The sequence below is a fragment of the Gymnoscopelus braueri genome (genome assembly GCF_963280865.1).
Source record: "Gymnoscopelus braueri genome assembly, chromosome: 16".
NCBI lineage: Eukaryota > Metazoa > Chordata > Actinopteri > Myctophiformes > Myctophidae > Gymnoscopelus > Gymnoscopelus braueri.
The window spans coordinates 41,176,736-41,188,283 of record NC_137616.1 but is presented as its reverse complement, the minus strand read 5'-3'; the positions used below and the strand labels follow the sequence as shown (position 1 = coordinate 41,188,283).

The following is an 11,548-nucleotide window of genomic DNA, read 5'->3' as shown; positions in this document are numbered from 1 at the left end:
TGTGTGTGTGTGTGTGTGTGTGTGTGTGTGTGTGTGTGTGTGTGTGTGTGTGTGTGTGTCCAAAACATTTAAGTCCAATTTTTACACTCCCACGGTTACTGTGTATACCAGGTGGTTCTCAAACTTTTTCCTGTCAAGGACCCCCAAATGAATAGACTATGCATTTGGTCACAGACCCCCCTTCCCCATCTGAAAATATTTTGTGTCGATATATTATGTTGTGTTATTAAAATGTTTCATAAAGTTCAAAACATATCTTTGGAAAATAGCAGCATCTTAAAGCTCACAATAAGCTACAGATACAGGGTAAAAAAGTACACTTAATTTGGTTACATTTGTGACCAAATGAGAGTGAACAATTGAGAGTGTACAATTGTAACCAAATGGACCCGCATGTAACACAATGAGGATTTCACTGTGTCCTGCTTGGACTCATCTGAGTTTTTCTTTGTGTGGAGGTTTATGTATTTGAAGATGAGAGAAGCCAAGGATATAGTAAAACACTGAACAGTACAAGGCTTGACATATAGGCCAACAGCACATGCTCAGCATGTCCTCTCACCCAGGGCAGGAATGTGATGGAGGCCACGAAGGCCATGGCTGCCGTCACGCCGTCGTTTGGCCTTCTGCCCCTCAAAAAGTGATATGCCTCCTTTTTCCCCCCCTGAAAAGTAACTCTTTTGGACATACAAGGTTTCCACCTGACAGCAACAATGAGGCTCTTCAGTGCAGGTCTCGGGGGAGGAGGCCTGTGTGTGTGTGTGTGTGTGTGTGTGTGTGTGTGTGTGTGTGTGTGTGTGTGTGTGTGTGTGTGTGTGTGTGTGTGTGTGTGTGTGTGTGTGTGTGTGTGTGTGTGTGTGTGTGTGTGTGTGTGTGTGTGTATATATGAGTGATGCTCCGCCCCCTTAGCAGCCTCATGTGAGACAATAAAAGTGAGACAATAAAAGCTTGACCTTCAGTTCAGATCAAACACACAACTCACAGTGAGGGAAGACAGACTGTCTTAGTTTCCACAGCTACAGGAGGCTCTATCTGCACTTACACACCTCCTCCACCAGGGGGCGAAAGGCACTAAGAAGGCAACAGTGCCTGGATCCTTCAATGCGCATGTGTGAAACACGTTGACACGGAAGTAAGTGTGTGTGTTGTGATCGCGAGCAGGCAGCTCGAGCTTTGTGATCTCGGTGAAAACGTGTCAAATGGAGTCTGTACGGCTGAAGATAAATGAACACATGACGTCGGTGGGAGAGGAGATATTTTGTGTTTTGGACAAACAGCAGCGTGGCGCTGATGTTTGTTGTGGGAAGCTTGTCAGAGTGTTTGTGTTGGAGCGCCTCAGTGCGGCTGCAGAGTTCATGTGCAACCTCTTCCAGAGAGAGATAGAGACAATAGAAACTCTGCTGGAGAAACAAAACAAACTGCTGGACATTAATTTGGATATGGACATCGATCTACACACTGCAGGTATGTCTGTTACACGCACAACATCAAACTACACACTGCAGGTATGTCTGTTACACACACAGCATCAAACTATACACTGCAGGTATGTCTGTTACACACACAACATCACACTGCAGGTATGTCTGTTACTAGCCCTGGTTCAGAGCGTTAGTGAGTTCCCTCTAACGCCCTGGAAGACCCCTCGCTCTGCGCATGTACAAGGAATTCCACTGCCCTGCCAGCGCTCAAGAGTAGTGAAAATAAACTAAACCATTTCGCTACTCACCGAAGCAAAGGCTGTTTTGTGTTGTTGAAAGTCTATTCTCGGGACGGAAATTATTTTTATTACTCCACAGTGCCCTCTACAGATTTTGGTTGATGGTAAGCAAATCCTCCAGATCTGTAGAGGGCACTGTGGAGTAAATACATTTTATTTCTGTCTCGCTGACATATTTTATTTTCTGCCCAAAAAGTGTATTTTACAGAGTAGGTGGGGTGCTGAGAGGCTCGCGCATTCCGAGAATAGACTTTCAACAACACAAAACAGCCTTTGCTTCGGTGAGTAGCGAAATGGTTTAGTTTATTTTCACTACTCTTGAGCGCTGGCAGGGCAGTGGAATTCCTTGTACATGCGCAGAGCGAGGGGTCTTCCAGGGCGTTAGAGGGAACTCACTAACGCTCTGAACCAGGGCTAGTCTGTTACACACACAACATCAAGCTACACACTGCAGGTATGTTTGTTACACAGAAAACATCAAACTACACACTGCAGGTATGACACAGCGTTTGCATGCATGGTGAGGTGTTGTTAGGTTGTAGATCTGTTTTTGGGGATCAATGCTTGTAGATCAATAGACCAGCCAGTAGGCTCCGTTTTGATGACTGAGTTTAACTCCTCGTCCCACTGCTGTGACACACACACACACACACACACACACACACACACACTGTGTCACAAGCGTCATGGACCCACTTGTTCCTGGTTTTCGATGTTTTTACATTCACAACTGCTATATCTACATAAACGTTCAGATTTCAAATATAAAGTGCTGACCGCCATGCCACGGATGTAACAAGTTGAGTATGGAGTTACATTTGTGTCTTTATTAACCAAACAAAATAAAAAGATTTGAGAGAGAAAAAATATAAACAGAGCAAAAAAATATATTTTGAATGAAAACAAATTAAAACGGCAAGCAAAACAAATATAATTTGCAAGCAAAAACATTTATATAAACAAAGCAAAGAAATATTTTGATTGAAAACAAATTAAAACAGCAATTAAAAATATATATATTTGTGGGGAAAAAAATGATTTGAAAGAGAAAAAAAATTGAGTAAAAAAAATTGGAAAACCCCTTTAAACTACATAAAACAAAATACACACTAAAATGTGTGTAATTTAAATGTGTTATTTAAATGTGTTATGATTTGAATATTTTTCCCGTCTGCGAATTAAAGTTATTTTTTGCGATTGCAAAAGCCTCTCTCTCAAAACTCTGTCATCTTGCTCTATTTTTTTCTCTCTCTTGGATTTTTTGTGTGAGGGGTGAAAGGTCAGAAGCTAGGTCCTACGCTGAGCTCAGTAGGTGTTTTGTATAAAGTATAGTTTTGGACCGCGACGGAGGTGCGCCATCTCAAGCCAACTTGATCCACGAGAGGCACCACTGAGCGAGCTCGTTGCCGTGCGAAGATTGTGAAGTTCGCTTGAGCCGGCTCAGTGTCGTCCGAGTCATGTACCGATAGGCACAGAATCGTAAATCATGTTTTGGGATGAGCGTTTGCCCCAACTTTCATCAACCCACAGAATAACGACAAAACACCAATCAGTCAATAGTCTGATTAAACGTGATAATGTCCCATTCAGTGCATTGACAACATCCGAAGCCGGTGCTATTGCACATGGTACCTGTACACACAATTGCATCAGGTGAAGACAAGACAGCTAAAAGAAATGATTGCTATAGCTGCCTCAATTCTGTGAACATAACAAAATGTGCTTTAAAAAAACATGTTTTTTCTTCTTTCTTTTTTTAGGAAAGGACAACGTAGAGTGTGTATGTGGTGTGGTCAGGCAATGAAATAATCAAAGTCAATGAAATAATCAAAGTCAATGAAATAATCAAAGTCAATGAAATAATCAAAGTCAACAAAATGCGAGGGACCACAGTGAAAAAATGGGGCAGGAAAAGAGCAAAAACAGAAGGCATGTCATCTGTTCAGATTAGAGGTCATCATTACCATGCAAGCTTGTGATGGACATTTCCATCAATATTTTATTTTTGCCACGGACATGCAAAACGAGTAATCAGTATTACCAGAATCACATAGGCCTAGCCCTAAATATATAGTCATAGTGCCATATAGTGTCTACTCTATTCCACAGCGCTACACATTTTAAAACGAGACACTTATCAAATCAATCATTTTTTTAATTAGTTGGGGGGGGGGGGGGCGATCTACAAGCTCACAACACATCACAGCATGTTGTGAGCTTGTAGATCAGCAATTTTCTTTTCTTTTTAGCCTATACATGATCAGAATTTAAAAATGGGATGTCAGGGTTAAAGTGGTTAGCTATACTTTTGCAAACCTGGAGACTGGGAAGTTATACACTGTACGAATACTGGCAGGTGGCAGTCCTGAGACAGGCATTAAATGTGGCATGGTCCAAGTATATTCCATGTTTGGGATTTAAATAATTGGGTCTTATCAGTACAGGCAGTGCTTCCATCTTACATCGCAGGAGCAAAAGGGACATACTTGAGGACAGGAAGAGATTAAGTTCTACCAGTTAAACTATTTTTTTGTTAGTCTGAACTTTAATAGTTGTGGTTTCCATTAAGTAACAAGTTAAACTGGTTGTCGTTGAGAGGCAGTGTTTCAAAGTGTCCAATAATGACAATAACAACTACTATAATAACACTCAACAATCATAATCCATGGTAACCCACCATCCACAGCCTGGGACCTTCTCCAACCTAGAAGTTAGCTCACATCTGATCAAAGTTAGGTGCATTCGCATTAAACTATTGTGACACCGCATTCAATTAAAATCTTGGCATGCCCTTCATTAATCACTCATCATGTAGGCCTACATATCTTTTTTGTCTCAAGTTTCCTTGTTCCAGTGTTCCATTGGCATTTTATCCTTGACGTTTCTAACATGTAATTATTACATCTAACAAATCCAAACAAATGAAATGTAGCTTGTAGGGTGTGTCTTTGTTCTATTGTAGCATTTGCATGCCTTGGACTTTCTCATCAAAAGAGAATGCCTGATCACCTTAATGGAAACCACAACTATTGAAGCTACCTTGCCAAAATAAACCAATGATTTAGCTGGTAAAACGTGATCTCCTTCTGTCTTCAAGTAACACTGTCCTTTGAAAAGTCAGCAATCTCTTTAATAGCCTTATGATGTATAATACTCACCCACTCAGCTTTGCAGCTAAGTGGCCCTTTTGCGATGGAAGCACTGTCTGTATTGATTAGACAATCAATTATCATTATTATTATTATTTTGTTGGTTAAATGGCTCAGTAGTTAATGCAGACATACTATTGTTTTTAAATATGCAGCACATTGGAATAGACCCTATGACACATTAGTAGTCCATTAGTACACATTTAGGGCTAGGCCACTGTGTTTTTGGTAAGATTATTATTTTTGCATGTCCGTGTCAAAAATGAAATATTAATGAAAATGTCCATCACAAGCTGCCATGGTGATGCCACAATCAATAACTGAACAGTGAGATGGCTGTAACACACCGTCCCTGCATGCAATAAGCTACATAAGGAAGAGGGGGGCTGTCACTCAGACTCAGAGTGACCAATGGAGAGGTTCCCTACATCTTTCAGCGTAGGACCCGCCTTCTGACCTTTCACCCCTCACACAAAAAATCTGAGAGAGAGAAGAAAATAATCGAGAATGAGAAGACAGAGTTTTGAGAGAGAAGGCTTTTGCAATCGCAAAAAATAACTTTCATTCGCAAACGAGAAAAGATATTCAAATAATTGTATTAACATAACACATTTGAATTACACACATTTTAGTGTGTATTTTGTTTTATGTAGTTTAAAAAGTTTTTCCTTATTTTTTACTCTTGAGTTCTAAAAGTTTTGAGTTTCTTTTCTTTCAAATATTTTTTTTTGGCTTGCAAATATATATTTTTTTGATTGCTGTTTTACTTTGTTTTCATTCAAAATAATGTTTTGCTCTTTTTAAATAAATGTTTTTTCTTGCACATTATAATGTTTTAATTAGTTTTCATTCAAAATGATTTTTTGCTCTGTTTATAATATTTCTCCCTCAAATCTTTTTCTTTTGTTTGGTTAATAAAGACACAGATTGAACTCCATAGATGAGCCGCAAAAGGTCTAAGTACCTGTATATTCCGTATTGTTCAATAAAAAGCTCGCCGGCCATTTTCTCCGATGCTTTCTACTATGCAATACTACCGGTTGGGAGGTGTATTGCACTCTGATACATTACAAAAAAATTAAAACAATAATAGAAAATTAAAAGGCTTTTTATTGAACTAAACGGGAGATACGGGTACTTATCGCGGTCCGGCTCAACTTGTTACATCCGTTGTTCGGGAGTAAGCTCTTTATATTTGAAATCTGAACGTTTATGTACATGTGAGAGTAAAACAATCAAAACCAGGAACAAGTGGGTCCGTGACTGTCATGGTATGACCGTCATGTTTCAGGGCTAGTGAATCCTGAGATCTACATGATTATCACTGTTCTATTATAGCAGCTGTTTTGCCTTTTCTTTAAACATATCGTTGCTGTTTGGCAGAAACCTTGTATCTCCTTATTATAACCCTTTTATGTTTTTTTGGGGTAAAATAATGCCCTAATTCATCATACTAACTACAGTGTCACACAAAAGTAGCAAAAATAGACGATGCACAAGCTTTTGATCTGCTATTTCTGAATTTGAATTCTGAAAAGTAACAGTTTGGACATAATAGGTTTGCACCTCACAGCAACAATATTATAATACCTACTTATAAAGTTTAATATTATAAATATCTATAGTCTCTATATATAGTCTAGTCCTTATGCATGTCATATCAAAGTCTTTCTTATGAAAGTCCTTATTAAGTCCTTATTATTAAGTGCGTATTGTATTTCTTCATTCCAGACCAGTTTGTGGAGTCCAGTCTGCAGGTGAAGAACAGTTCTCCAGCCAGGACTGTTTCTATTAAACAGGAACCTGAAGACCACCTGGATCTCAGTAAGTTTTATGTACTCTCTCTATATTAATTTTATTGGTGAAAGTGGGCCGGTACTGAGGGTGTAAAGATGAACCAATATGAATCGGTTCATCGATTTCAGCATTAACAATGTGACTACATTGATGCATGGACCCCTGCATCTATCTAAACGTACCATGAATAGGACGACGGTTCGGTGGTAAAAGTATTAATGGGTTCACTGAAGCTGTGCAGTTAATTCTACTTCAGTATTAACTAACCAGCTGCAGAAGAGAAGACTCACTGATCTTACATTTACAAGTAATTACTTTCGAAATAATAGGGACTGCCTCTCATTCACCTCTCATTCAGCTTGCATCTTCTATGAGTCTGAGAGCTGCAATGTAAACAACAACAGACACTTTTTTCAGCACAGTCAGCGCATCATCAAATTAAAAATGTCGGAAGATGTGGGCAAAGAGTAATCTTGTTGCTACTTTTTCCAGCCACAACTGGTCACTGAGGTACTGCAGTGGAGGTACAAGATTCAAACCTTTTATAGAGTGTCATTGTATCTTTTTCCTAGACTTCTTCCACGCCCCTGTGTGTAAAGAGGAGGTTTCCGCTGAAGAGGAGTGGCGCTCCAGTCTGTTCCAGGAGGAATCAAAATCTCCAAAACATGAGAGGAGCTCCAGTCTGGTCCAGGAGGAACCAGAACCTCCACAGATTAAAGAAGAACAGGAGGAGCTACTTGAAAGACCTGAAGAGGCTGGTGGGTCAACGACAACGTTGACATTACTAGCAGTGAAAAGTGAAGATGATGATGAAAACAGAGAGACAGGGCCTTTGGCCAGCACCTCAACTGAACACATGAAAACACAAGCTTATGTAGAGGACTGTGGAACATCACAACCAACTAGGGATGACCAGCTCCTCTCTTCACACTGTTCTGAATCAGACACTGAAGACAGTGATGACGGGGAAGAGACTAGGGGATATCAGTCAGCTTTAAACACACTGAAATCACACAAGACACAAAATGTGGGAGGACAGCGCACGCTGTCCCATGACCTGAAATCATCGAAACAAACTCACTCCATGAGGAGTCTCACAGGGAAGAACATTTTTAGTTGTACAGAATGTGGCAAAGTGTTTAATGGAAAGTACAATCTGAAGAATCACACAATAATTCACACAGGGGAAACGCCCTTTGCTTGTACAGTTTGTGGCAAAGGCTGTGCCCGCAAGGCTGATCTAAAAACACACATGATGACTCATACTGGCAAAAAGCCCTTCTCTTGTACTGTATGTAGTAAAAGCTTTGTCAACACAAGTCATCTAAAAACACACATGATGAGTCATACTGGCAAAAAGCCCTTTTCTTGTACAGTATGTAGTAAAAGCTTTGTCTCCACAGGTCATCTAAAAACACACATGAGAACTCATACAGGCGAAAAGCCCTTTTCTTGTAACGTATGTGGTAAAGGCTTTGCTCAGAAAATTACTCTAAAAAGACACATGAGGACTCATACAGGCTAAAAGCCCTGTTCTTGTGCAGTTTGTGGTAAAGGCTTTACTGAAATAGGTAGTTTAAAAAGACATGAGGAATCATACAGGGGGAATGTCTTTAGTTTAAGACATAAGATCATTCAGTCTAATCCTTATGACAATGACATGGATAAAGCAGAGGAATCACATAATCTGACAATATCAATATGACTTAATAAAATAAACATGAATAGTTTCATAGTTTTATCTTGTGTAATATCATTATTATATCATTTACTTACTCAGTTACTGGTAGTACAAAATGAGCATCACTGTGTCTGTCCACATTTGTCAGGATTTTAATTTCACTAAGTCATATTCATCGTATGTGTGTGTGTTTTGTTTATATATATTTAAATGCATTATTTCTGTGGACTTAAAATCATTGTTTCATTTGTGTCATCTGTCTGTCTGTCTGTCTGTCTGTCTACACACACACACACACACACACACACACACACACACACACACACACACACACACACACACACACACACACACACACACACACACACACACACACACACACACACACTTTGCTTGCTTTGCTTATGGTTGTCCATCGAATCCGATGATGACGTCCACTTATGTTCGCAGGTGGCTAAAAAGTCCTATCCTGGAACCACATGTTTTTTTGCAGGTGGGGCATGTGTAGGTTGTAGTGGCGGTAGTGGTGATGGCAGTCATGGGTGTGTTCCTCCTGTGTCTCTGTTGTTGCCTTCTGGCAGTCCTGTCCTCCTCCAGCCTGTGAGTTCCTTCGTGGCAGCTCTGACGCCACGAGTCACGGTCAGCAGCAGCAGTCTCAAGGTCCTCAGGCCTGATCTTGCACTTCTTCAATGAAGTCTTTAGCTGGTCCTTATACCTCTTCTTCGGCCCCCCTGCCAAGCGCCGGCCGTGGTGTAACTGGCCATACAGCACTCTGCGGGGCAGTCGGTCTTGAGGCATCCGGATCACATGTCCAAGCCAGCGCAGTTGGTGCTGGGTAATTGTGGCCTCGATACTTCGGCAGTTTGTTTTCGCCAGTAACTCCGTATGAGGGACACGATCACGCCAGGTGAGGCCCAGGATGCGCTGTAGGCATCCAATATGGAAGCGCTCCAGGGTCTTGATGTGACGGCTGTATGTGGTCCATGCTTCACAGCTGTAGAGGAGGGTGGTGATGCAGACACCATACACACACACACACACACACACACACACACACACACACACACACACACACACACACACACACACACACACACACACACACACACACAGTTAAAATAATGTACAGGTAAGAATGTCAGGTATGATGAAGCCTCTTTAGAAGCTACATTGTATTTCTATGAAGTTGTATTTAAATATGGAATATTTATATACAGTTGTATTTATATATGGAATATTTATTTATACAGTTGTATTCATATACACTATAGTGTCAAATCAAAATAAAAGTGATCTACATTACTTCAGATCTAATTTTAACTTCCAGTTTACAGATGTAACAATCATAATCTTTCATCTTTCATCATCTTTATTGTCCCATCACATGTGCACAGGTGTAAAGATGTGGCTGATATGTGTTTTGTGCAAGCTTGATGTTTTCATGAAAAGAAAAAAGAGGGCAGAGGAACAGAGAGAGCAAGGATGAAAAGAAATTAAACTAAAAAAGTGCTCACAGGAGCACAGGTCTCCACCAGGTCAGGTAGGTTAGTGTGGGCCAGCAACGTTTGATAATGTGTACCTGTTTGCTTGATGAAATAAAATAATAGTTTTGTAAATATCATAGTGGCGCTATAATAGGGCATGTTGTGGCATTTGTTCCTCAACGTAGTGTGAATGTGCGTGCAAAGTTTCACGCCTATCGGACACTGCGTTCACACACACACACACACACACAGGTTTCATACCAAGTGAATTTTGAAAAAAGCTGATCTACAAGCTCACAACGCCCTGCAACCGTTGCAACACCCTGCAGCCCTGCAATCATGCGTAAACAAACAAAAAAAGTATATATTCATTTTCACAACACTGATAGCCTATCTAGTGGGGGTCCCTGTATCATCTCTCTCAGCTAAGGGGTCCTTGTTGAACATTTAAGAGATATGTGACAGCTTTTCGACGGTTGATACCTAGGCTGTAGGAAACAGACTATACCGGTGGTTCTCAACCTTTTTTTTTTTCATTTAAAAGAAAATGAAAGGGGGAGAAAAAAAAGGTTAAAGTGGTTAAACCAATTTTGATGATCAAATCAAATCAAACCACACTTTATTTATATAGCACATTTACAACAGCCAAGCTGACCAAAGTGCTGTACATGGTCACAATAAAAAACTATTAAAAGCATCAAAACCAAAGAAAAACATCAAAACAATTTAACAAATCAATTCAAAGCATCAAAACAAAAGAAAAACATCCAAACAATTCAACAAAAACAGTTCAAAGCATCAAAACAAAAGAAAAACATCCTAACAATTCAACCAAAACAGTTCAAAGCAACAAAACAAAAGAAAAACATAACAATTCAACAAAAACGATTCATTGATTGATTGATTTGAAAATTCAATCAATCAATTTAAAGCCAGGGAGAACAGATTAAGTAGGGCTTTGAAAACTCCAATTGACTGGGCAGATCTGATGGGGAGAGGCAGACTATTCCAGAGTCTGGGGGCTGCAGCCACAGTTATGTTAACACATTTTGCTGCGGACCCCCTACAACCCCCCCCCCCCCCCCCCCCCGAGGACCCCTGGGGGCCCCCCGGACGCAACTATGAGAACCACTAGCTGTAATGAAGTGAAAGGATATTTTTCTTTATTTTCCACTTGCCAGCTACATGGAGGTCACCAGTTACAGCAAGCTGCAGTTCTCCACTAGTTGAGATCTACAAGTGACCACCTGGTGGCAGTAGTGATCCACACTCCTCATACTTCCATTCTGTTCAGTGTTTTTAAATTAGAGTTCTTGCCCCCCCCCCCCCCCCCGAATAGTCTCCTGGCTCCTGCTGATGACACACAGGCCATTGGGGGAACACGCAAAACCATAATATGTCTGAAATCGATGCGAGCTTGTAGATCTATTTTTGGTGAGGGACACCATCGACGGAGTAGGCCTATTTATTGAGCAGAAACTGTCGGGCAGAAACCTTGTATCTCCATATTTCTACTTTTTATGGGTTTTTTTCATGTAAATTAGTGCCTAGTAGCAAAAGCAGATCTCTGTGTGTGTGTGTGTGTGTGTGTGTGTGTGTGTGTGTGTGTGTGTGTGTGTGGGTGGGTGCGTGCCTGCGTGGGTGGGTGGGTGGGTGCGTGTGTGTGTGGGGGGAGGGGGGGGTTGAAGTGTGTGCTCCACACGTTGTGTATTCATAA

At 40.7% G+C, this 11,548-nt stretch overlaps 1 protein-coding gene across 1 annotated transcript in view; it reads left to right on the top strand.

Moving 5' to 3' along the window:
• Positions 1 to 578: 578 nt before the first annotated feature.
• Positions 579 to 11,548, top strand: part of LOC308103864 (uncharacterized protein) — a gene marked incomplete at both ends in the record, with an annotated part of 23,873 nt that continues 12,903 nt past the window's right edge. Inside the window, 5 exons of the mRNA XM_080454065.1 lie at positions 579 to 640; positions 1,316 to 1,464; positions 6,601 to 6,693; positions 7,239 to 7,351; positions 8,929 to 9,015. Coding sequence (XP_080310191.1) covers positions 579 to 640; positions 1,316 to 1,464; positions 6,601 to 6,693; positions 7,239 to 7,351; positions 8,929 to 9,015 — 504 coding nt within the window. The remainder of the gene's footprint in view (positions 641 to 1,315; positions 1,465 to 6,600; positions 6,694 to 7,238; positions 7,352 to 8,928; positions 9,016 to 11,548) is intronic.